General features: G+C 40.9%; 1 protein-coding gene across 16 annotated transcripts in view; it reads left to right on the top strand.

Annotated features, from left to right (window-relative positions):
• Positions 1–27,199, top strand: part of SAMD12 (sterile alpha motif domain containing 12) — a 379,209-nt gene that overhangs the window by 202,888 nt on the left and 149,122 nt on the right. For 7 of the 16 annotated variants that reach the window (XM_025451023.3, XM_049092616.1, XM_049092615.1 and 4 more), the window contains exon 4: positions 8,763–8,903. In XM_025451023.3, coding sequence (XP_025306808.1) covers positions 8,763–8,903 — 141 coding nt within the window. Of the gene's footprint in view, positions 1–8,762; positions 8,904–11,513; positions 11,672–19,168; positions 22,740–27,199 lie in introns of those variants that run through there. The other 9 variants (XM_049092623.1, XM_025451025.3, XM_049092618.1 and 6 more) reach the window with 5 other exon arrangements.

Below are 27,199 nucleotides of genomic sequence, written 5' to 3'. Positions count from 1 at the left end.
GGATCTAGTCTCACATTGGGGACTCGATGAGGAGCCTATGAGGAGCCTGATTCTCCCTCTGCCTATGTCTGTCTCTCTCTCTCTCTCTCTCTCTCTCTGTCTCTCATGAGTAAATAAATAAAATCCTTTTTAAAAATAAGAATATTGCATAGTACTTTAGAAGTAAAATGTACCACAGGGAATTTTTTTTTAATTATTAAAAGGCCCACCAGATGAGGAGGACCAGGTCCCAAAAGTCAAGAGAGATTCTTTTATCAGAAATGGGCAGGGGGACGCCTGGGTGGCTCAACGGTTTGGTGCTTGCCTTTGGTCCAAGACATGATCCTGGAGTCCTGGGATCGAGTCCCACATGGGGCTCCCTGCGTGGAGCCTGCTTCTCCCTCTGCCTGTCTCTGCCTCTCTCTGTGTCTCTCATGAATAAATAAATGAAACTTTTTAAAAAAGAAATGGGCAGCGATATAATGTAGGCAAAAATGAGGTATTCGTCCTACAAATGAAAGTGTTTTTTGTACCATGCACATCATCCTTTGGTGTATCCTACGTGCTACTTTGGGGTAAACAAAAAGAGTAAGATGGGCCCATCTATAGGGTAGAACATCATGAAATGGCAGGATCCTACATGATGTGCTCCCTGCTTCATGTTTCACACGCAGCAATCTCAAGGTTCTTGGAGTTCCCTAAATGTACCTTTTGGTTCTCAGATCCCTGTCTTAGCCTATGCTGTTCCGTGCCTTGAATGCCTTCTCCCTCCTACTCACCATCTTGGGTTTTGTTGTTGCTCAAGGACCCCAGCTAAAGTTAGGTACCCCTCCTGTGGGCTCTGAAAGAACCTGTGCTTGTCCCACTGGCAGGGAAATCATCTTATCTTTCTCTTCCTAGCTCCTAGTGGCATGATCTGTTCAGTTCATGGTGCAGACATAGATAATCTATTTAATGGCTGCTCTCAAAGACCATTCAGTCTCCTGGGATATACTACCGAGTGAAGACCAAAGAATGAAGGGCATCGCAGCTTGTGTATTATGAAGTTATGCCAGTGTTTGCACTGCTTGCCTTTAACTCATCCAAGATGATGACCCCTTTCTGCCCCTCAGCCTCTCTCCTGACCTTTGGTGCTCCCTGCTGAAGAATTGGCAGACATGGGTTTGGGGACACATAAAGTCTGCTTGAAAAATTTTGGGGTGGCAGTTTAACGCATGGTTAAGAGCATGGTCTTTATGTATATTTGTATCCTAGATCTGTAGCTTAGCGGGTATATGACCTTCAGATGGGGATAGCCGCTCTTAATCAGGTATAGATAGTAGAAGTATCTTCGAGAAATTGTTGAAAGTAAGGTAATCTGTGTCAGACTCTACGGACAGTGTTTAACTCTGTAACTATTCAATAAATGTTTGATAACCATGATCATTGCTATGAGGAGGGGGAAGCATTCTCAGCCAGAGAACTATAGGAACCATATTGCATGATGTTAATGATTTCAGTTTGCAAAGGGCATGTGTTTTATGTTGATGGATCCTCAGTCTCCCTATGAAATAGTGTCATTTCATCCCCATTGTAAAGATGAGAAAGCTAAGACTGAAATATGCTTTCCTGGGCATTTATTGAAACCTTTTAGTTCCTGATCCTGTGCTTTTAGCCATTCCACCTCTCTCCTTATTTCTTTGTTCCAGATATTATGACTTTGGAATGATGAGGAGATGGAGATACAAGGGTTCAGGCTGTGGGACCCTGGCTGTGTGTCCAACATTCATCACTCTGTAGCTTTTAAGCAGCCAAGAGTGGGTAGAGCCAGGGACACCTACTTGGTGCATGGCACAGGCCTTTATCTGAGAGCAGGTTTGGCGCTAGCCTAGGGTACAAATGGCCCTTTCTTTGGGGGAACTGTAAATGACCTTTATTTCTAGCAGAAGAGAGGCCCTGTGGTTCCTCTTCGCTGGGAAGAGTAGAAGTCCCCAACCACTCAGAGTGGTACTGAGACTTCTCAACAGGGTAGGGCTTGGAGCCACATCCTTTGCACCACTGCCAGCTTACCCAGAAATTTCTACTTGTGCTTTATGGCATACAGTCACCATCTTAAAAAGCTGGGACAGGGCTTCTGTTACAATATTCTGAGCAGAAGGTAGGGAATACCTGAACTCAAGACCTAAGACCAGATTGGGCCTGAAGGTCAGAAACACTTGTCTAGACCTAAGTCTTCCTCCCCCAACCCCTGCTTTTCCTGCGTGGCTTTAGTCAGCTGCCCCTCTCAGCCTCACTTCTCTATGTAGAACACAACAAATCCTGTGCCATACTCTGAAATCCCAAAGATTCCTTCCAGCTTGAAGTAGACTGAATGGCAGCCATTTAGTGAAGGAACTGCTAAATGCTTATAAAGCAAAAGGTCTTCGAAGATGTGGTTTTCATCTGAAGAGGTTATCCAGGATTATTTTATTGGACCCTAAATCACATTACAAGCGTGCTTCCAAGAGAGGGGAGAGTGAGAGTACCCACACAGAAGAGAAGGTGATACCAGGATACACAGATTAGAGTGATGTGGCCTCCAGCAAGGCAATGCTAGCAGCCAGCAGAAGCTGCAAGCTGCAAGAATGGATTCTCTTCGGCAACTTCCAGGGCGAATATGGCCCTGATGACACTTTGATTTCAGGCTAGGGAAACTGATGTTGGACTTCTAGCTTCCAGAGGATGTGGAATACGTTTCTGTTGTTTTAAATCCCCATGTTTACAGTTTGTTACAGCAGCTGTAGGAAATGAATACACTGTTCTCTGTGTCCATGACTCCTCATCCATTCTTCCTGCCCATCTGCCCATCAAGGCTTGCAATCTCACTTGGTGCCTGTTCAAAAGAAGAATGAGAGGGGCGCCTGGATGGCTCAGTCAGTTAAGCGTCTGCCTTTGGCTCAGGTCATGGTCCCGGGTTGTGGGATGGGTCCCAGTGGGGCTCCCTGCTTGGTGGGGAGTCTGCTTCTCCCTCCCCCTGCTCTTGTGGTCTCTTTTTTTCTTCCTTTTTCTCCCTCTCCCCCCTCTCCCTCTCAAATAAATGGATAAAATCTTAAAAAAAAAAAAAAAGAAAGAAAGAAAAAAAAGAAAGAAAAGGAGGAGACACTTGTCTTTCTTTAAGCCTGCCGGAAGGCAAAGTACTCATTTAGCGTCAAGTTCTCTATTCCTTTCAACTTGGCATCTGCGGTCACCACCAACACAATACAGCCTCCTCCCTCTGCTATTTTCAGTTTCTCCTTGTCCTGGGAGTCGGTTTCCAGCCAAGTCTCTTACATCAAGAAAGATAGTCATTTAATGACCTTGAGATCATCAGTCTGTGAGTAAAGAAGAGAACATTCATTTAGTAGCACTAAGTGTATTCACTCAATAAATATTTGAGCATTACATGCAATCGTAGGGAACAAGGGACAGTAGGGAGGCTGACAGGAAAGATACTGATTCTTACGGAGCTAGCACTGTGGTGGGCCACACTTGATAAAGCTTTTATGTCTACACTCAAGCTTAAATTACAGCACAGTACTAATTTTCCAGGCCCGTTAGCAGAGCATCAGATCCGTATTTCTCCTGGGTGAACTTTTCTCACTGAATATTCCCTGGCTTGAGCTTTCACCGAGGGTCCTAGGAAAGCGTTTTTAGCCCTGAGGACCATTGCTGGGGTTGAAGCAGTACAGGGCGTGGGTCATAATTGCTCCCTCATATTTCTCTAAATTCCACCAGGACCTGCCTACAGTCAGCTCAGAGCTTTGGGATTTGGGAAGAAGAATATTCAAACCTTCTTTTGTTTAATTCTGTTCTTTTCACTACTTCTCTATATCCCAAGTGACCTCAAGAGAAAAAAAATAGCACTCACACTACCATGATTTTCTGTGCCTCCAACTCGTCCTCATTTGACTCAACTTCCTGCACTGAAATGGAAGACCCAGCCCTTCATGGCTTTGCTTGAAAACCTGATCATCTCTGAGGTGTGCCTTCTTTTCACACCCCACTTCTAGGTATCACAATTTAGAACACTCCTACTTCTTATGACTTTCCCCCCTTCCTTCCTCATCCAAGGAAGCAGCACCTCGTGTTTTGACTCCCGTGGCAGTGTACTAACTCTTCCCACTGCTCCTTACCACCCCCACTTCCACACCCCCAATCTGTTCTCCACATAGTGACCACAGGGATTCTTTTAATAGGTAAGATCACGTCCACATCATCATGGGACGTTATTAAAACTTCCCATGTTCAGAATAATATCCAAAGTCCTCACCAGGACCTAGGAGGTCCTGTGTGATCTGGCACTTGCCTTCTTTCAGACCTCCTTTCTTATCATTCTCTTGTCCACTCGACCCTCATGACACTAGCCTTCCTGCCATTCCTCTCATTGCTTTAACACTTCCAGATGTTCCAGTGTCACCTGTGGAGGGAAGCCTTGCCTCACTACCCAAACTACAAAGTGCCATCCTTCCGGTAGGGGTCCCCGTCTGCCCCTGTATCAGTTCATTTGAAAATTGCCCCTCGAACTAAATGGTAAGCTCCATGAAGACAGAAAATACTACTCCTATTTATAGCCTCAGGACCCAGAAAAGTGTCAGGCATACAGTGATGCTCAATAAATGCTTAACAAAAGAAGAAGTAAAAGGTCGGCATATGATCAATGTGAATGAAGGACTTTAAGCTTCTTCCGACTCCAAGAATCTATGGGTCTGTGAAGGCTGAGCAGCCTGGGTTAACTAAATTTATAACAAGTTTGGAGTATCAGGAACTTTAGTTAGTGCTCCTCTTTTGAGACTGAATTGATTTTTCTCTTCTTGATTCCTCTCTATGTGGAACAGCTGAATGCAGAGCAAGGTGCCCATGACCTTCTCAAGAGAAAAGGCAGGGAACGTAAAAACTATAGCAGCGTGCCTCTGTTCTCTCTCTGCAAGAGTGGGCTCCTTCTTCATCCACCTGGTTGCTGGACTTTTAAAAAAATCTTTGCTTTATCCAGTGGTCATGGTCTGACTACCTCTTACTTACTCCTCAAGTGTTAGGTTAAGTGTTCTTTACTCAGTGACAGTCTCCTGGTCCCCAGACAAGGTCAGGTCACGCAGTTCTGTGATCTCATATTTGCCTTTTCTTAATACTCATGCCTGCCAACAGTTATCATGAGCTGCCTGCCTTGCCATTCTGAAGGCACCAAGATTGACCCTGTCTGTCCTGTTCATCATTATATAGTCAAGGTGAATAAAATAATAACAGGGACACACAGTAGGTGCACAGTAAGTGTTTGCTGAATTAACAATTGGATTTTTATGCTAAGCAACAAAAAATGACAACATGAATTGCAAAAAAAAAAAGTGATTGTTGATTGTTTATCGCTTCTCTGACACCAGCATCAAAAGCAGCACCACATTTATTTGGACACTGTTTTGTGGTCAGCAGTAGGTGATGGGACAGGGGACATTTGCTGCTTGAAATGCTCTAATTATTGGGCAGATTTTTCAGAACTAAGGACCTGAGTGGCTCTGTAGAAACCATCCAAGGAAGACAAATCAGATTTTGTTCATAACACTGTCAGTGTGCAGATCATGATCTTTTCTAGAAGTTGTTTTATCAGGAAGTTGTATACAATTTTCCCATAATCTCTCTTCTTATAGTCTGGGCCTTTTATTTTCCTCCCAAGGAAGTGAAAGCACAACTAAAGGTATAGTAGGAAGAATTAGGAAAGGCTCTCGTGTTTTGAATATTTTTCAACTTCCCAATTTTCCTTTCTCCAAAAATGGAAATAATATCTATTTTCTCAGAATTTACATAAAACAGTTTGAACAGCTGAGTATTCAGCATGTGAAATGTTGATAGGCACAATTGTTTACACCACATAGTCTAAAAAGCACAGATTTTTACAACTAATGGAATTTTGGAACTTGCATTTTCAGAGCTAATGTTATTAACCCACCCAAGTAGGGGATAACTTTCTGAAAGGGCTTATGGATCGACCCGGCAGGTGCATTACTGGAAAGACCAAGGCTAGAGATTCTCAGGGGGCCACCTGACAGAGAAGCTGAGCCATGCACACTGGAACAAAATTGTCATCTTGACTTACTAGCTTGTGCTCTAGAGACAGACCAGCCAGCTTACCATGACCAAGCTCCAGTGTATCTTACCAGTGCCTCAGCAGTGTGAGCACCCGAATGTCACAGCTTATGAAACCACAGCTCAATTAATGGGGAACAGAAAGGAGGATGGGTGATCTGTATTTTGGTATTGAGAGGGATTTAGAACATCTGAACTTCAGGGAGTCTTTTTATGCAGCATTGTAAGTTGAGAGCATGTATAAAGAGCTGGATATCTTATTTGGAAGCAGATTACCCACATAGAGGATACCCAATACCATGCTTCCTGAAATGAAACTTCAGGACCAAGGTCTGACAGTAAAGAGGGCATTTGAAGGCAGGGTTGTCCTGGAAGCCTCGGACTCAGGCTCACCACCCCTTGGTTCTCTACCTTTGAGTATGCCACTGCCCAGAAACTAGGAAAGGGAATCTAAAGCCATCGGTTCATTTCTTAAAAGTATGTTAAATTTCAATCAAAAGAACAACTGCTGCTGTAACAGATGACCACAAACTTAGTGGCATAAAATTATACAGCTTAACTGTGTTATAGTTGTAGAGATCAGAAGTCTGAAATGATTCTTACAGAAAATCATGGTGTCGGTAGAGATGCTTCCTGATGGAAGAGTATGGTAGAGAATCCATGTCCTTGTCTTTTCCAGCTTCTCGAAGCCTGAATTCCTTGGCTTGTGGCCACCTCACTCTGACTTCTGCTTCCATTGTCACTTCTCTCTCTGTGGCTCTCTTGTCTTTTCCACTTATAAAAGCCTGTGTAATTAGATTAGACCCATCTGGATAATGCCAGATACTCTCTCATCTTAAGACCCTTAACATAATCAGACTTGTAAAGTCCCTTTTGTCATGTGAGGTAACAAATTCACAGGTCTCAGAGATGAGGATATATACATCTCTGGAGGGGAGGGTGTCATTCTGTCTATCACAGGAGACAACCAGAACTACTTGGAGTCTGTTTATGTTCTTTCCTTTTGTTCTCATGGCCACCACAATCTGCCTTGTGTTGTCAAGCTTCAGCTATGGCCACCTAGGATTCCTTTCCCCTACCTCACCTTCCTCTTCCAGATGTAGCTTTTACTGAAGCTTTAGACCACCACAGCTCACTGCATTCACTTCCCTGCCAGGCACTGGTCCAAAGCCAAGTCCGTATTGGTGTTCTTATCAGTGCTGCCCATCCAATATTTCCCTCCCCGCATCACCTTACTGACACATGATGGAAGTGCAGTTCATGTGTGAACACTGTGGTGGGAAATTTCATGTGATTATTAGCTCTGGCTAATGACCCTTACATTAGCTCATGTAAATGACCTCTAGGCTGTGATGCCATGAGACCTTTTAACACCTCTTTTCTCTCTGGTACAATAAGCAGCAATGTTCAGGATGGATGGATTTGAATTTGATGTGTACACTAGGCAGGATATAAACCTTATTGTAACCACTGATATTTGGGGATCATTTGTTATTGTAACGTGTTACCTAACTTATCCCAACCGATACATTTAGCAAGGGTTAATGGGAGGTAAAAGGGAAAAGCAAACAGCACAGATCACTCCTACCTGATTCTTTCCCTTTGCCTGTCTCTATTCACAGGACCCAGAATTCCCTATTTTTCTGATGAAAATGTCCATTGACTCCATCTTCTGGCTGTTGGGTTTCTGTTCTGAGGAGGTAGAGAATTTATTTTCTGAAGTGTAGGTGATAATATACCCAAGGATATAGCATTCATCACACATAGTTGACTCTACATCAGTTGAAATGAGAAAGATCTGCAAGTATGATGATGGGGTGCTGGGGAGAGAGAACAGGGTAATGCTACAGCATTTAACCACCATCATTCTCTTTATTTCTTGTGCTAAACTCTCACAATGGAAGTATGCTTCTTTCAGGGCAATCACAGAGTGGCAGAGAGTTGTGGAATTTGATGGAAACTACTGTAGGAAGGGAGTCATGCAGACTTCCTGGGGAAGAAGCCATGCCAGGCTGCCTGGGGCCCTGGGAGTGTCTGCACACTGCAGGCACTCACTCCTGGAGGCTCCTTGTTTTGCGATCTTTAGATGCCCTCACCTTGCTCCCCTCACCAACGGCCACTGCTGTAGCCCTTGCCTGAGGCCAGAGGCTGAGATTAAGGTTTGGCTCCCACCGGCTAGAAATGAACTCTAGCCCAGCACTAGGGATGCAACAGGCAAATGCCTGCAGATTAAAACTGGAACTTCACATGCATGTTTCACAGAAACATTATTGCAACCCAAGTTAAACATTGATGGAGTTTCTCTATAACCACAGCTACAATATCCAGGTCATCCACTGGTCTGTCAGTGCATGAGTTCCTACAGGCCAGCCTCAGGACCCATCACTCACCAAAGCGTGTTGTTTCTATGGAAACCTGCAATCTGTGTCCAAAATACCCAGGTTAAAATTGTGCTATTTTATTTGACTCCATGTGTTTTCAGCTGAGGATTGCCAAAATTAGATTAAAAAGTGAGGTTCTTCTCTAAATTTGTCCATTTTCTTTATCCATATTATCAATTTTTGTCAATAAGAATAATTGAGGACCCTCAATTCTAAAGCATCTGTTTAGAAGGAACCTTACCTTTAAGGAAAGATTAGCCAAAATGAGGATGGAAATCCTTTTTAGCCATTGTTCATTTGCTTTCTCTTTTATTTCTTGAAACCCCGCAGGGCGAGCCCTGCTGAGACTTACTGACAAAAAGCTTGAGCGGATGGGGATTGCCCAGGAGAACCTCCGGCAGCACATCTTACAACAGGTGCTCCAGCTGAAGGTGCGAGAAGAAGTCAGAAACCTACAGTTACTCACACAAGGTATCCTGCTGCTGCCTTGTGGGTGGATGGAAGGGGGGGAGGATGGGAAGAAAGAAACCTTTACCACCATGACAAAGGGGAGCCAGGGAGAAACTATTTTTGTGTTTTTGCAGAATTTCTTTTATTTTTTTTAAAGGCATATAGATTTAAAGCCCACTTCCCTCCTAAAACTTCTCTTTTTCATGGGTCACTGGGGGAAAGATACACATATAAGTAATGGATGAGCAAACGGAATTATCTGATGACCTAATTTCAAGAACATCACATAGCGTTATATAGGTTGTGCACTGCACAACCCTAGAGAACTTATTATATAGGATATGGATATGGATACAAACACACCCCTTCAATTTGTATAGTGCTGCCCAAGCTCTCTTAGTCAGGGGCCTCAGAATTTGCATGATTGCATAGTTCATAGGATCGTGATAAAAGTGGGATTTTTGTTGTGTTTCATTTTACTTTGCTTTTCATTGACTAATGGAAAAAATAAACCATTTTAAAGGTATGTGTCTGTATATATATACCTATGAACACATACTCTTCGGTGATTTTTGAGAATGCTCTTTAGCATCCTGAAAATAGAATCTTTTTTTATAAAAAATAGATTGTAAAGAATTTAAGCCTGGGATATTATGACCATATAATTCTTAACAAGAATCATTTATAAATTCGATATATTGGGAGCGCTTCAGGGACCTATAACAGGAAGTGACAGGAGAGAGCTAGAATTTGAAGAAAACTTTAAGTTGCACTATGTGTAACTCGTGTCTACATAAGATTGGTTGCTACCAACCTCCACTGGCTATAGTCCTTTATTTATTTTATTTTAATGTCCATTACACACCATTTTAAGTGAAAGGGTGCTTAAAATATGTGTTTTTGAGAGCCTGGGGTATTTTTCAATCTGTTGAATATTGTAACTGTGTGCATACTGATATTGGAGAAATCTGGGTCAGCCAAGTTTCATGTTGCATTTAGATTATAACCCAGTAATAGACCATTTGCCTAGAGAAAGTGATGTACTGCCTAAAGATGACTGCTCTAGAAGGATGAATACAGACTTCGAGTGATATGAAAATAGTGTGTTTATTTGATATGCATTATTTGCATTTGTCTCCAGAGGCTTCCAGTGGTAAATTTATAGGTACAAATACACTGAGTGATTTAAATTTGAATCTGACATACTGATATACTTGTTAGTTTCTTTGAAGAAGTAAATAGAGATTCAAAGATTTATTATAAGAAAGTCCATCCTGGTGCTATTTATAAAACTGAAAAATTATGAACAACCTAGAGGTTCAGCAATATGGAAAGAAACAAATAATTCTGCTTTAACTCATAAGATACAATGTAACACAGTCATTAAAATTAAATCTTCAAGGAATATATGACAATGTGGGGAAAGTACTCAAGAAGTAATAGGAAGTGGGGGTGGAGGGGAAAAGACCATATTTACAGTATGAACCAGATTTCTTAAAAAGAACATATTTTTATATGTACACAGAAAAAGGAATGCCAATGAACGTGCCAATATTTGGATAATGATTCTCTCTAGGTGGCGGGATTGTGGGTGATTTTAATTATTTTCTTTATATTTTCCAAATTTTCTAGTTTAAATCTACATTATTTTTATAACCAGAAAGTATGTCACATTTTTAAAGCTTCGATCACATGCATCATTCTCTACCAGGTCTGGTTAGTGTCTTGAGGTTTCCTCTGCTCTTTTGTTTTCTTCTTCTGAGGTTATGGAGAAAATGAGACCTAAACTCATCTCATGTGCCTTAGACTCCTTTTTTTCCCCCATGCTGCTGTCAGCCTGCAGTGTGTTTGCTTTGCAAAATCATTTTCTACAGCTTTCATTGCCCTAGATGCATAATATATAAGATTTTTCCTGAGATAGTACTCAAGTCTATTAAGCTAAATATATGTTTGTGTTCTGGGAAGGTAATGCTAAGTTCAGCCTTTTCAATTCAGTTGTTGTCACTTCCTTTAGCTTTGAAGAGCTGTGCATTTTGCATTCTTTCATTCCATTCCCTTTAGAAGATATCACGTTCACTAGCTCTTGGATATTCTATCTGCGCTCATATTACCTTTTTTATTGCTTGTCCTTTACATGTTAATGTTCAAACTCATTTCATGCCAGGCCGACTTTAGAAAATCTATAGCCTTGTTGAAGCGATGGTTTCTTTTTTTAAAAAAGTGAAACAAAAAAAAATTGACAAGTTGTTTTTATGACTGATAATAGAAGTTCTAAAGGCAGCTGGGGTAGGCTTAAAATATTTTGGGTCTGGGTTTGCTATAATAAAAATTGGAATGTTATTCTACCCAAGTAATGGACTGGCATAACATATAGATCATAGGGAAATTCACCACGGGGGTGATACGTGATTTGGTATTGAATATTTGATTCCTCATCTCTGCAAATATTAATCAGTAGAAATAATATGCCGAATAAGTCCAAACTAAGATTTTAGAATGCTACTTAGCTTCTGGAAATCTCTGAACATGTTTCTAAAGGAAATAATAGCTAAGCCTACTTTTGTGACTTTTTGATGGCTGTTTTAAAACTGGTCTTAAGCTATTGATTCTGTACCAATCATTTTCACACAGTTGGCCAGGAACCCCATTACAGTAATTGGACTAAGATGGTCTCAAAAGGACTGGGGGAGCTCCTGTGGGTCATCTGAACACAGAGAATGTGAAGTTTCTACCCTGCTTTTTCTTACTCTCCTCCTTCTGGATGCTGACCCAGAGACAAAAACTATAAGGTATTTTAAAAGTGTACATGGTGGATTCATAGCAAGCATATCAGTTTATAGGCACTAACAATGAATCATGACAAAAAATTTATAAAACAGCTCATCATCTAAAGCCAGAACTGTCCTTCAGCTGAAATGCTGGCCTCTGATTTCCCTTCTTTTGTTCACAGTGGCCCTGTAACTATCTGATATTTGCAAGAAACATAACCCATGTCTGGTCCTGCTTTAAATGTTCCCTTGGAGACCACTGAGATGGTTTCTTCCTCCATACAGCCTTTTGGTCTTCTGTGTCCTATCCACGAAGTGGCCAGGATGTCAGTTTGGTGGTCTTGCTAGTTTGCTCATTTCTGCAGAAAACTCTCCCATGTTATGGCACCTCCAGTTATCTTGGGAAATGCAGTACAGAGCTGGAAACATCATTGTTCTCTCCTTGATTCATGAGAGACAGGAGAAAGGTTCCTTATGTAACACACAGCGGTGGTGCAAAATATCAAATTAATTCATAACCAAGCATTTGAGGGGGCATCCTTAGCTTTTTTAGTAATGGACAGTATTTGTAGGAAGAAAAAAACCCCAGGGATACTGAAAGCTGACTGTTTCTCAGATGGGTAATGAATTTTAAATTTTACTATACACAAATCACTGCACTAATTGTCACATCAACTCCTGATAGTTACCCTACCATGATCAATGGTGTGGTTAACCCCAACTTACGTATGGGGAAACAGAAGATTAAGAATTTAAGTAATAGGGATACCTAGGTGGCTCAGTGGTTGAGGGTCTGGCTTGGGCTGAGGGTGTGATCCCAGGGTCCTGAGATGGAGTATCACATCAGCTCCCTACATGGAACCTGCTTCTCCCTCTCCCTATGTTTCTTGCCTCTCTGTGTGTCTCTCATGAATAAATAAATAAAACCGTAAAAAAAAAAAAGTTTAATAGACCCGAAGTCAGACTGCTAATAAAGAGCATAGTGCAGGTCTGTCTGACTCAACAGCAAACTTTTATCCATTACATTTCACCACCTCTAATCTGTCAGATGGGATAATAATTCTATTTCATGGTGGTGCTGTGATGGTTAAATGAAATTTTATTTGTAAACTGTATAGCCTAGTTTATGGCATATTCTATGAAAATAGGTTGGCAGACTTTTTTTTTTTTTTGAAAGGGCCAAATGTATGTATTTTAGTCTTTATAAAGGCCATATAGTATCTGTGGCAATCTGTGGCAACTATCACATCATGTAAAAACAACCACAGATAATCTAAAATGAATTGAGCTATAGCAGTGTACCAATGAAACTTTATTCACAGACATAGCTGGTGGACTATAATTTGTGGACTTTTGTATTACAGGGGCAAAAATGTAAACGTTAAACATCATTATCAAGATTATTTTTTATTCTCAGTATCTTCCCTTTTGAAGTTGTAAATGTTTCCCTCATCTCAGGAACACTATATATATATATCGCTCCTGCGTGTCCTTTTCAGTGTCTTCCTTGGCTACAAATACATGGATAGTGTAAAAATGTAATCACAACTATGAGGGTTGAGTTACTTTGGGCAGTAGACACTAGTATCCAAACTGGCAGATAAAGCAGATGAAGGCAGTAAATGCCACCATCTCCAAATGCCTTTTTAATTAGTGCCTACAAAGTGAAAAAAAGACCATGATTGTTTACCAGGGCCACTTATAGCTCATTAAACATTAGTGTTTCTTGAAGGACTTCTTCCACATTGTCCAAATATATGTGTCAAATTTTAGTTAAGAATTGCATGACCAGAGGACTTTCCTAGAGCTTCATCTTTTGAATTACACAAATTAGAAACACTACTTTCTAATCCAAGAAGACTTTTCAGAACCATGTGTACAGATTGGGTATTTTAGTCCAGTCACCCCCACAGTGATACTTCAGCAACTGAAGTAGGCCATCTGATCTGAAATAGGCCATCTGGTCCACCACATTGCTTAAAGAAGGAAGTCTTTGTAGAACATAGCAATAGACTCTTTGAGAAAATTTTTCCAGTTGCATTTTACAGTTTTGGGTTCCAAGACCCAAAGAGGATTAGATAATAGTTCGTGGTTACACAGCTGGTTAGTGGCATAACTGAAACTAGATCCCTATTCTCCTAATTCCCAAATTAGTGTTCTTTTTTTCTTATTGTTTGCAATGAAAGTTTAATTTCCATACAATAAAATTCACCATTTTTAGTGTACAACTCTGTAACTTTTAACAAACACATATACTTGTGTAACTACCACCACAGTCAAACTATAAAATAAAAGTTCTGTAAATCCAGAAAATACTCTCCCTGGTGCCCCTTTGTTGTCAGCCTCTGGCAACTACTGCTGTGTTTTCTGTCCCTTTAGTTTGCCTTTTCTAGAATGTCATAAGTGGAATCTGACTTTTTTCACTTACTGTAATTCACTGGGACTTATCAGAGCTGTGGTGTATATCACCAGTTCATTCATTTTAATTAGTTCATTCATTTAATTTAATTAGTATTCCACTCCATGGATATCCCATAGTTGAATATATCACATTCTCCAGTTGAGGGATATCTGGGTTGTTTACAGTTTTGTAAATATTAATAAAACTACTACATGCATTCATGTGCTGGTTTTGTATGAACATGAATTTTCATTTCATTGGATAAGTATCTAAAAATTGCTGGGTTGTATCATAATTATATGATTATTTTCAGAAGAAACTGCTAGGCCAATATTCTTAAGATAATAAAAGAAGAAAAACAGTGTTAAAGACTGGTTTTAATATGTACAAAAATAGTTTAAGGGGTGTTTTAACCATCCCCTCTTTTATAGTGACTCTCAAATACATCTTAGACCTCAATGAAGCTTCAGATTTTTAATCTCCATAAAGGTCATGAACTCTGAATATTCCACTGATATCTCAAATTTAAAATGTTCCAAATCAACTCCATTGTCTTTCTCACCATCTCCCCAGCCTACTCTTCCCCCTGTTTCTTCTCAAGGTTAATGCCATTACTCATTCCATTACCTAACATAGAAGGCTGAGTCACCTGACCTCTGATTACTCCTCCTCTCTCATCACCCATATGTAATCAGTGACCATATCTTCTGAATTTTGCTTGTAAAATGTGTTTCCAGCCTTTCCCTGCCTCATGACTCTGTTAGCCACTGTGTTAAACCATTCCTCTTAAGCTCCTTCCCAGGCCATAAGAATAACCTGCTAGTTATTTGATCTCTGGTCGCTGCCCTGTCCCATTCATTCCCCTTTAATTAACTTCCTACTTCTATTGCCAGACTTAATTTAAATATATTTCTGATGACATTATATCCTTCCTTAAAACACTTGATGGCTCCCAGCTGCCTACAGAATAAAATCCAAACTTTTTAGCGTTCCAGAGAAAGCCATTCTGGGCATTTCATAGATATATTAACTTTGAGCAAGTTACTTGTCAGAGATTAAGATTCTTCAGTTGTAAAAAAAGGGAATTAGACCTATTTCACAGAGTTGTTATGAATATGGTATAATAAAACTCATGAAAGGACCTAGTCTTGATGAGATATCGCCTCTTCTGAGAAGCCTTACCTCATCTCTCAGGCAGAACCAATCATTCTCTCTTCTTAATTATTAAGCACTTTGTTCATATTAATAATGTATTCATTACATACTATCTATTTAGTATCCATTTATTCTTCCATCCACTGAGCACCAGGTTCTATGGTATTAGGGATAGACAGAAACACCCAATCTAGCAATGAGGATAGAATGTGTATGCCCTTACAGATATATAATAATGCCACAGAACTGGAACTTAGCCTCACCTGGAAATAGTGGGATAAAGGAAGACTTGCTAAGAGTATAATATATGAACTAGATCTTGAAGGATAGAAGTTTTCACAGATGGCCAAGGGCTGGCATGAGGCAGAAGGAAGAGCCTATACAAAGACATGGTAGCGAGAAGTCTGTCCGTCTCCCCTGTAGAACATAGACAACCTCATTGTCTTTTGATTTTCCTTTGTTCTCCTACCTCCTAGCATAGTACTTATCAGAGAGTGGATCTTCCACTTATTTTTTACTGATTTAAACTTAATTGTTCTCCTTTCCTTTTCTCTTCTTTACTATTCTCAATCTTCTCAAAACAGTAAATGTAATATCAATTTTTTATGGATTCATAATAAAAAATAAGAGTAGCTACAGAGCCACTTTGCATCACCCATGAGCAAAATTGCAGAAGACCTCTTTTATTTTGTTGTGATCTTTTTGTATTATTTTGACCATTACAGGTGATGGCAAGGCTCTTAAATATATACTCCTTTTACAAGGGCTCTTAAATATAGAAGCCACCCCTTCCTTAAGTTGTTTTTCCTAGTATTTTTCAGTTTTAAATGTTCTGAAGGATACTATCAAGCAACTATAAATTGAGCCTTTTCTCCTAAGGTCCAATAAATTTCCCAGTGGCTCATGGTAGATGAGAATGTTGGATCAGGAATCTTATAGGACTTTGTGGAGATAATTCTTCTATAATTGGGGTCTTTCATTACCACTTCCTCATCCAGTGTTACTTGATTTGGAGCTGCCAACCACATGTCACTTCTAAGTTGCCTCCAAAAAACATTTACTCAATCTGCTACCTTCTTGAGCTTTTCCCCAACAGGTTTCATAATCTCCATACCCTATTATACAAATGGTGCAGCCAGGAATAGTTCTAATTTTATCAAGCATTTGAGCCTTCAGAGAAATTCTCTTCAGTATAGTTTTATGTTTAAAGGCCTAAATATAGACTTCTCTGGGAGATTATTGAGCTCACACATCAGTATGTCAGTAGGGGTTAGCGTTGTGCTGCATACACCCTAGTTAGCACCCACTGCAATTTCATTTTCATTGTGGGAGTCCATTATGGCTGGGTCATTCAAGAAGATGTTTGAAGTGAGGCTTCAAATGGACCCTTCTTATCTGCTGCATTCTTCACAGTAGAAAATGCCCTGATGGTTCTCTAACCAGCATAAAGGAGAGGTATCCACACATTATATATTTTTTTAGTATGGACATGTTCTATCAGGAGTTATCCTTGTTCTGACTTCTGCACAACTCTCTTTTTAATGGCATTTTTCCATGCTGAGAAGCAACTGTTAGGGACACCAAATGTTTCGTGTCTGCCTCTGCAGAAATCACCAACCTCAGAATTCTTTACTGTTGACTTCTTTGCATTTAAATGTCCTCAGTGAAATTAAAAATATATTTGATGTCTTTTGTTTGGACAATTCAAGATGGCCATGAGATTGCATTCTTATTTCACCTTGTGGTTTGTGAATTTGAAGGACCCTGAGTGACTGATACTGTACTGACATATGTTTCCACAACTAACACTGTGTTCCTTTCTTTAGGATAAGGCTAGACCCTGCAATTTGGGTTCGAATCTCCTATGGGCTCATTAGAAAGGCAGTTGTAGGGCAGCCCCGATGGCGCAGCGGTTTAGCGCCACCTGCAGCCCAGGGCGTGATCCTGGAGACCCTGGATGAGTCCTACGTTGGGTTCTCTGCATGGTGCCTGCTTCTCCTTCTGCCTGTGTCTCTGCCTCTCTCTCTCTCTCTCTCTCTCTCTCTCTCTCTCTGTCTCTATGAATAAATAAATAAAAATTAAAAAAAAAAAGAAAGGCAGTTGTAATAGGACAATGGCGTGTGGACTTGATGTGAGAGAATTGAAGCCATTTTCAGGGATGCACTGAGCTGCTTTGCCTTTTCTAGAAGAAACAGAGAAATATACCATCTGTATAGTTTAGAATATTGACCCCTAGTATTATTTATTACCTACTTTCTCTGTGGCCTTTTTCTTTGGGGCCACTAATTCTCAGTGCACGGAGTAAATCTTTACACAGGGTAAATATTCAAGATTCTCCTTGCATCCATGTTTCTACCTACCAATTCCAGAAGGCATTGCGTACATAGTCTACACTGTGATTGCCCCAACCTTTTCCCCCAGCAATGAGTCAAAATGTTCTCTCCTTCTCTGAAATAACACCTTTGTTACTAGTATCCCTTTTTTTTTTTTTAATTGCTTTACTTGGTAGCAATTACACAGCTGCTCATTCAATAATTCATCCCGAAAACATTTACTGAGATCCTATCACATACCCAGCACTTGATGCTGTGTGTTAGGGATACAGGGATGAATATAACAATCCTTGATGTGGAAGTCAAATGAAAGAGATATAACAGAAGTAAACATAGAATTCAAGGATCAAATAGGAATTGTATCTAAACCAGAAAGAATATGTCAGGAAAGTTTCCAAGAGGCAGTGACCTCTAAACTGAAGCCGATATTAAGTTAGGGTATGTTAATTTCTGATGTTGTCATCAAGCAAATATAAAATTGCCAAGATGATCGGAGCCTCAGAGAGATATACTATGCTGTAAAACTCCTATTTACAAGAAAAAAAAATCTATATTTACTAAGTGCCTGACCTTTACTGAGTGTTGGTGAAATTCAGTAAGCAAGAGAGACATGGTTCTCAGATACATAGATTTCACATTTCAAAGGCACTTCTAACAAATAATCTTTGTACCAGTGGTGAATGATCTGAAAGGTGGTGATAATTATGCTTCGGGCATGAGGAAGCAGAGGGACTTCCCTGACTGATCAGGAAAATCTCCCTCAGAAGATGTAGCAGAGGAGTGGAGCAGGTGGGGCTGAGGAAGAAAAATGTCCCAGGGATGCCTTGGTGGCTCAGTGGTTAAGCATCTGCCTTCGGTTTGGGTTGTAATCCCGGCTTGGGTTGTAATCTCGGGGTCCTAGAATCAAGTCCTGCATTGGGCTCCCCGTAGGGAGCCTGCTTCTCCCTCTGCCTATGTCTCTGCCTCTCTCTGTGTGTCTCTCATGAGTAAATAAATAAAATCTTTAAAAAAAAAAAAAAAAGAAAAGAAAAAAAAGAAAAAAGAAAAGAAAAGAAAAGAAAATGTCTCAGTTGGAGGGAACTGCCTGTTCTGTGGCCAACATTGAGGGAGGAACTTGGTGCATCCCAGGAACATGTGGAAGGCCAGAAGGAAGGCTCATTTAGTTAGAAGGTGGGTGGGGGAGGGAGACAGTGGTGGGATGTGAGAGATGGGAAAGAATAAGGGAGGAGCCAGAGTGAAGTGAACACCCTCAGTGCTTGCTCTCCTAAGGAATTCAGAGATGGGGGGGGGGGGGGGAGGGAGGAATAAAGGGTTTGAACCAGAGACCACCCTGATGAGCTTTGTGTGACAAAAGGAGAGCAGCTGCACTGAAGAAGGACAAAACAGCAGGCAGGACTGCAGTTTGGAAGCTCTTGTATTAATCTGTGCTGTGCAGAAGATGAGGATAGCCTGAAGGAGGCTGGTGGCCAGTGGGAGTAGAGAGAAGTCAACTCAAGAGACGAGGCAACCCATGGTGAAGAAGGGGATTGTAAAGGGTCATCTTTCATGTCTCTGCATCACATTCTCCTCCCCCAAATCCATGCTCTCTCTCTGCAGCAGAATTTTCTTTGTGCTTCTTCACAATTCTAGCTTCCTGGACCTGACCCCTGGACCTGTGGAATGAGGCTCTCCAGCCCAGGCACTGGTATTTTCTACGTGATGCTTAGGCAGATGAGAGCTTGACTGTCACTGCCCAACACTACAGATTCCACATGCACAGTGTACCAGGCACTCTGCCCCTTCACGGCGTAAGACTCTCTTGGGCTTCATGAGTTTGCCTGCCATAACCTGGTAAACTCAGATGAAAGCTTCAGCCCTTGAGATGAATGAGAATATCTTATATTAAAGCCCAAAATGGGGTGGAACCCATCCTATGCTCTCACCTAACCTTGCAGGTGTCCTCAAAGTCCATGAAAGTGGCCCAGCCCCCATAGTTCCCAGGAGACCACCACTGTAATTCCACTCCCGTTTCCCCAGGCAAAATGAAATAGGTTTCCTTGGGCAATCCCCCAGGGCAATAAAGAAGGTACTTCACATGGAGACTCCACTATTTCCTGTGCAGGGCAGGGGAATGATAAAGCTATTGTGGTAGGACCTCCTCTAAAGATAGAAGGGCGAAGGAGAGAAAGAAAAGTGTTTCAACTCTACAAGAAGCAGTTTGGAGATTAATATTTGAAACCATTAAGGTTTTGTAAAGTTTGGCAGCTGTTTCAAAATCATTAATATCTAACATCAGCATTAGATACTGTCTTTATTTCCACACAAAGGCACAAGTTACTGAATCTTCAATTTATTATGAAAGGGAAGTCTGGAGCTAAGATTGATGGTGCACCTAATTTGCACATTTGGCATTTTGAATCCTATAATTAGCCCCCACAATAATTTTGCAAGATGGATATCATGAGCCCCATTCTCTAGATAAAGAAACTTGGCCCAGAGAGCAGCAGTGCTCTTTCCACAGTTTAAAAGTGCAAATATTAGTCAGGGTTCCCCAGAGAAACAACCATTAGGGGATAGATACTTAATGTTTTAATTATAATATATATGCAGAGAGAGAAACTTATAAGGAATTGGCTCTCAAAATTATGGAGGCTGAGAAGTCCCAGGATCTATTGTCACTAAGCTGAAGACACAAAAGAACCAGTGGTGTTCTAGTTTGAAAACCAGAAGACCAAAAACCCAGGAAGAGGCAGTGTTTCAGTTCAAGTCCAAAGGCAGGGAAAAACCAATGCCCAAGCTCAAAACAGGCAAAAAGGATCCCCTGTAACTTGATGGGGATCAGATTTTTTTTTTTTCTTTTCAGACCTTCGACTGATTGTATGAGGCCCACCCACATCAGAGAGAGCAATCTGCTTTACTCCAGCTACCTATTCAAATGTTAATTTCATCCAAAAACACCATCATAAACATGCTCAAAATAATGTTTCACTGTGTGGATACCCCATAGCCTAGTCAAGTTGATACATAAAAGTAACCATCACAGTGGGCAAGATAACTAGTTGTCTCCAAAACCAATGCTCTTTGCTGGTGACCTACCTGCCTGCTGGTAAGTCTCCCTTCTCAAAGATACATTTTTTCTTTTATAAAATACTCTTGATGCCAGTGTATTTTTAAAAATTCAATTAGCCAACAGACAGTACATTATTAGTTTCAGATATAGAAGTCAGTTGTATATAACACCCAGTGCTCATTACATCACGTGTCCTCTTTAATGCCCAGCACCCAGTTACCACATCCCCTGACCCATCTCTCTCCATCAACCTTCAGTTTCTTTCCCATAGTTAAGAATCTCTCATGGTTTGTCTCCCTCTCTGATTTCTTCTCAATCTATTTTCCCTGCCTTCCCCTATGATCCTCTGTGCTGTTTTTTATATTCCTCATATGAGTGATACCATATGATAATTGTCATTTTCTGATTGACTATTTCACTTATCATTATACCCTCAAGTTCCATCCACATTGATATGAATAGTAAGACACCAATGTACTTTTAAAAAATTAATGCTTGGGAACCCTGGGTGGCGCAGCGGTTTAGCGCCTCCCTTTGGCCCAGGGCATGATCCTGGAGACCCGGGATCAAATCCCACGTCGGGCTCCCGGTGCATGGAGCCTGCTTCTCCCTCTGCCTATGTCTCTGCCTCTCTCTCTCTCTGTGACTATCATAAATAAATAAAAAAATTTTTTTAAAAAATTAATGCTTGAGGGGGAAACTGGGTGGCTCAGTTGTTTAAAAGTCCAAATCTTAATTTTGGCTCAGGTCACAATCTCAGATCATTAGATCAATCTCTACATTGGGCTCTGAGCTGGGCATGGAGCCTGCTTAAGATTCTGTCTTCCTCTCCCTTTGCTCTTCCCGCACCTTGCTCACACGTGCTCTCTCTCTCTCTCAAAAAAAAAAAAAAAAAAAAAAAAATTCTCGAGACTACTCATATAAAAAGATTTCTCTTTTTTTTTTTTTTAAGATTTTATTTATTCATGAGAGACACAGAGAGAGGCAGAGACATGGGCAGAGGGAGAAGCAGGCTCCATGCAGGGAGCCCGAGGAGGGACTCCAGGATCACACCTGGGCCAGAGGCAGATGCTCAACTGCTGAGCCACCGAGGCATCCCAAGATTTCTCTTAATATCTTCCTTATCACACATTGTTTTCACTCTCCATCCTCCATTTTCCATTATTTTGGGATGCTAGATTTGGTAGGTGGATGGTTTTGCTAAGCCCTTTTTGCCTACCCAAGATATTGGGATACTAAGAAACTCATTTCCCAACTGACATAATGAAGCAGAGATGCCAGCCTAGCGTTTCCTGATGCCCCCAAATACCCTGAGTAGTCTGAATCTTGTTGGATCAATGATGTGAAGTTTTGCTAGTTGCCATTTTTATTGATTTAATTGAAATTGATTCGACATAAATGAATGCACAGAAAATTATTAACAGTGACCTCAAAGGTTTCAAGTATCTGCTATGTAAGATGTGATGTGGCTTTTAGGTATACATCTGAAAGGCCACTTCCACAACAAAGATGTTTAGCATCAAAAACTGTTAAATTCTAAACATTGATAAAGGTAGGATATGGTGATTCTGAAAATATATGAGAAGCATTTGAATATATGTTTTAGTTCATCCCATTTCTATCACATTGGTTGGTCAAGTTGGTTCATGTTTACTGTAAACTACATATATTTGGATATTTATCTTCCTAAGTATTTTTCTTTTGTCATTTGATGACACCATGGAAGGAAGAAGAGATGAAATAGTAACAACAAATTTTATTGACCTAGATTTGTTTTTTGTTTTTTTTAATCCTCTCCTGGGTCTTGAATGTTTGTTTTGTTACACAAAGAGTTTTACTATAATACTTTTGGTCTAGCAGGATTTGACATGTATTCAAGCATAAATAAATGGTTTCTAATTTTCTTTCTGTTTCTAAAAGTTTAAACATGCATTATGTTCTGGGTTCTCCCTCTCTACTATCCTCTCTTTTCTCCCCAGTGTACTTCTCCACTACAGACTGCTCAGCCCGCAAAAGAACTATTAGAAATTTATTAATTAAGGACCAGTTTCTGCTTCTTTGTCAGGGATAATCATTTGTTTTAGAGCTGATTTTCTGCTTTAATTAAATGAAAATGTCACTCAGTCAAATGAATTCATTTATATTTATTTATCCAGTTCTCCAGGCTTGAATTTCTTAGTAGGGACTTGGGCTCATCACATTTGTTCACACAATGAACTGAAAAATGTCTCTTTCAGCAGTTTAAAAGACTCACAAATGTTTACTCCTCTGAGTAGAAGCACTATATAAGCAAAGCCACGATTAACAAATGTGTGAATGGTGGTTTGCTTGTGTAGATGTTATCTAGGTGCATGTGGGGGGACATATTTGAGGATATCTGTGCACACACATGCACCCGTATCAAAGGTTGTACTTGAACCATCTGTGTGTTTTTATTTGCCGTTTCAAAATACCAATTGGGGTTGTAAGGTTTGAATACCTAATCTTTCCCTTCATGTTTTTTAAAGGATCGTTGACTACAGTCTATGTATCTAACATTGTAATAGCATGTTAACATACATATTCACCCATTCAATGACTTTTGAGTACCTACCGTGTGTCAGGCTAGGTATTGGGACTCAGTGATTAACAATGTAATCCTTGAAAGTGACAAATGGGCTAGCTGCCAAAGTCTTTTTGGCATGAGCAAATTATGTTCCATTTCCAGAAGGTTGACACGCTGGTGCTAATAAGGCTGCCTACTCCACTTTTCCAGAACACATCCTGAAGGGTGTAAATGTTACCTTGAACTCTTTTCAGGAAAAAACAAGGGCGGTTAAAGCAGTTCTCTACCTAATTGACAGGGTAGAAATGGGCGCTGATGTCCACCTGGCATGAGGAAACTTTGGTTTAGACTTTCTGGTGATCACACAGACACAGGTATGAACTCCTTCATTACTCACCCTGGGGCAAAATCCCTGTGGGTACACAGAGGAGCTCTGAGGTATTGTGCTAAAAAAACAGTCCTGGCACCTGAGTGGCTCAGTCGGTTAAGTCTTTGACTCTTGATTTCATCTCAGGTCATGGTCTCAGGGTTGTGAGATCAAGCCCCACATGGGGCTCTGCACTTAGTGGGGAGATGCTTGAGATTCTCTCTCTACCTCTGCTCCTCCCTCTACTCACATGTTCGTTTTCTCTCTCTCTCTCTCTCTCTCTCTCTCTCTCTCTCGTTAAATAAATCTTTTAAAAATGAAGTAAAATGAAAAAACTGGGTCCCTCATATACACATTGCTATTATCCCTCCTGTGATACAAGCAGGTTTTTAACTCCATCTGTGGTGGAGTTTGGTTGTCTGTTGGCTTAAATAATCTGGAGGCAAAACTGAGTTCAAAGGGCTTGAAAGCTGAGTTTCCAACAGCTTAAAGAGTTACTCCATTAAGTAGGCACAATTTTAATCTTTAAATAAGTCACCCTTGTGTTTTCTTCTCCACGTCATAATAAAAGCCAAAATTATGATGGCTCAGCAGTTTCTGCAGGGAGAAACAGTTGTACTGGGAGGCAGCTGGTCTCCTGGGTTAGCCCAGCACCAGGGTTAGGAACTGCCAGTACTTGACTTTCTTCATCCTTAAAATAGCTTCTGGTCGCTTGTAAGTACGGTGACAGTAAAGATAATTGAAATAAATATTACTTAGACTCCAGGGAACCTATCCTATTCAAGCCCTGGGCTTAAAAAGGAAAGGTTGAAAAAGAATTGACTTCTTTGTCCCTTGAGAAGGGGATATTGAACATGTTGACTCTGGCCGAAACCACACTGCCCAAGTGCAGAGAAAAAGGTAATGGGTGTCTCCAGCGTAGGATGACGGCTCCTCCCAGGCCCTCTAAGGGCAGCTTATGGAGTATTTGCATACACATTTATTGAACATTTATTCTCTGCTAGCTATTGTACTAGACCCCAGACAGCCCCAGCCCTCAAGGGGCTTTTGGGCCAATGATTATTCCAAAAATTTAGACTTTGCCCACATCTTACCAGAATTGGTTCTGGGACCCAGGATACTTAGTCCCACATGAGGCCAGGGTGAACAAGAGCAGTGATCACTGTCACTTGTGTGCTGATTACATGTCAGCAATGCCCTAAACACTCTGTTTGCACTCTGATTTTATCCTTACAACACCCTGTGACATAGGAGCTGCTAATGTCCCTATTCGAATAAAAAAACTGATGCACAGAGAATTGAAGCGACTCTTGAACCAGGTCACCCAGTCTGCGAAGTGGTGAAGTGAGAATTTGAGTCCTGATTTTCTCCAAAGTACATGGTCCTAGACATCAGGTAGGTATGCTACTGTCACCCTGTGAATACATTTCATGAGGTTGAGGAGAGTTATCACCATTGTCTCATGTCAGGTAACTCTATAGGAGCTACATTGTACTGTTCCCTGCAGAATTGTTCAGTTAGCATATACTTTTCTAGAGTTCTACCCACAGGAAATGAAGTAGGGGTGTGTGTGTGTGTGTGTGTGTGTGTCCCCCACAAAATTGTGGTAAGGACAGGGAAGGAAAAATATGAGACTCAAGGAGAGGCCTTAAGTTAGACTGGGGGATAACTGACATTTAATGGTTACAAGAAGAAATGAGGGTTCACAGGTGAGAGCAGGGGAAGAGCAAGCAGGCAGTGGGAAAGTATGTGCTAAGCTCTGATGTACAGAAGAGTTTAGTATTATCTAAGAACTGAACAAATCCCTCAGGTGGGACCCCAGGGCTCCAAAGAGAGCCGTGTGGCCTGGAAATAGCAAGGGACAGATCCATAGGACCTCAAAGTCACATTAAGGGTTTGGAACTAGGGTCTCCAGAAGTGCAGTGAGATGCTATTAGCAGATTTTAAGCAGAGAAGCAATGAGATCGTATTTGTGTTTGAAAAGATCATGTTGGCAGCTACTTGGAAAATGGACTAGACAGGGCAGACATGGAACCAAGGAGGTTCAGAAATCCAGGTGAGAACAGGTGATGGTCAGAACTAAGGTGGTGGCCACTGAACCAAACAGGGACAGATCTGTCTGCCAGTAAGATCTGTAGGGTGTGATGATGGATTAGATGTGGCCAGGAGAGAACCAAAGTGAGTCAGGATTCCTGGTCTGAGCTGCTGCAGGGTGGGTGGAGCAGTCTGTGCTCAGGAGGGGCCTGGAAGGGGGAGCGTGAGGCAGAGGTTGGACAGGATTGATGAGGTCAGTTTGCAGCATGTTATGTTCACAGTCCTTTGAAACATTGAAGAAAGCAGTTAGATGTCTGGGGATGAAAGTCTAATAAGGAATCTGTACTGAACAGTAAATTGAGGAATTGTCCAAATACGTGTCAAAGATGCCATGGGGGTAATGCAGTTGCTTGGCCACTAAGCCTTCCTGACCTATATTCACAACAGGTCTTGTGTAATGTCAAATAAGAGAGCTATTCTGGTAAGTTCCCAGTGCCCTGTGTGTGCTTCCTTCGCTAAGCTGCCATCAGCTTTTGTATATATCCTGAGTGTCTTCTGATGGTTTCTGCAAATCAACATGAGAAAAGGCCTTGGGAGGACATAAAAGCTGTCCCAAGGAGAGCCATCACAAAATGGTGTTGTGACATGCTACCATGCCCTGGCCTGGGCTCGGGTTCCTCATTCGCAGCATTACCTCTGCTGATGTCCAGGTGAACTCTGATAGAGCAACCCAAAGCATGGCCTTTGTAGTAGAAAATCTAAGTTGTTACCCCAGCTCTGTCTCTCACTATCTATTTAACTTCAGGCAAATGACATAATCCTTTTTGAAAGCAAGTTTTCTCCACTGTAAAATCAGAACAGAAATACCTAGCTCAGAGTTGCTATGTGGATTAAAAGAGATTTTTGTGAAGTGATTATTAGCACAGATCTGAATAAACGATAGATGGGAAGTGGATCAATATCTAAGAGGACATTCTTGCCGGAGATTAGCATAAGGCTGAAATAATGTATTTCATAAGACTATTCCAATAAGTCAAACACTGAATTTTTGTTAAAATTCTGCAATCATCTCAAGGCAGAGAAATGAGAGAGAGGGTGTTGTATAGGATATATAGCTTTATCACTTCCATTAAATTACTTTTGACAGAGGCCGGTTTGTCAACCAGAATCACAGTCACAAATGTGAGTATCTAAAGACAGTTATTCAAATGTCTAAAGACAGTTATTCATTGTCTGTGAACAAGTCTAGAAGATGGTATAGAAGCTTCTATATATAGCTGTGTATTTGGGTCCTTTTGATGACTCCATTTGATCAGACTATGTAGCTTGTTGAAGAATCATCCCTAATATTGTGGATAGGTTCTCTGTGACTGCATAAAGAGGACGTTGTCTAGGATGCCTGTGTTTTTGTGAGACTAGACGAATCCCTACTACCACTACCTACAAGTTACCATTGCTTCAATTATTGCTTCCTGTGTTTTAATGTTCTACTGAGCAATAGTCACGGTCATTACCCAAATCAGCAACTGTATCTACTCAATATTTCCTATGTTTCTGGCATTACTAGGACTCAGAATGAAGAAGGCAAACTCTTCCTTGTTATTCCTTATATTCTTGACTCTGTGGCTAGAAAACAGTACCAGAGATTTATGATGTAATACTTTT

The sequence above is a fragment of the Canis lupus genome, chromosome 13 (genome assembly GCF_003254725.2).
Source record: "Canis lupus dingo isolate Sandy chromosome 13, ASM325472v2, whole genome shotgun sequence".
Taxonomy (NCBI): domain Eukaryota; kingdom Metazoa; phylum Chordata; class Mammalia; order Carnivora; family Canidae; genus Canis; species Canis lupus.
This window is presented reverse-complemented; position numbering and strand designations above follow the sequence as displayed.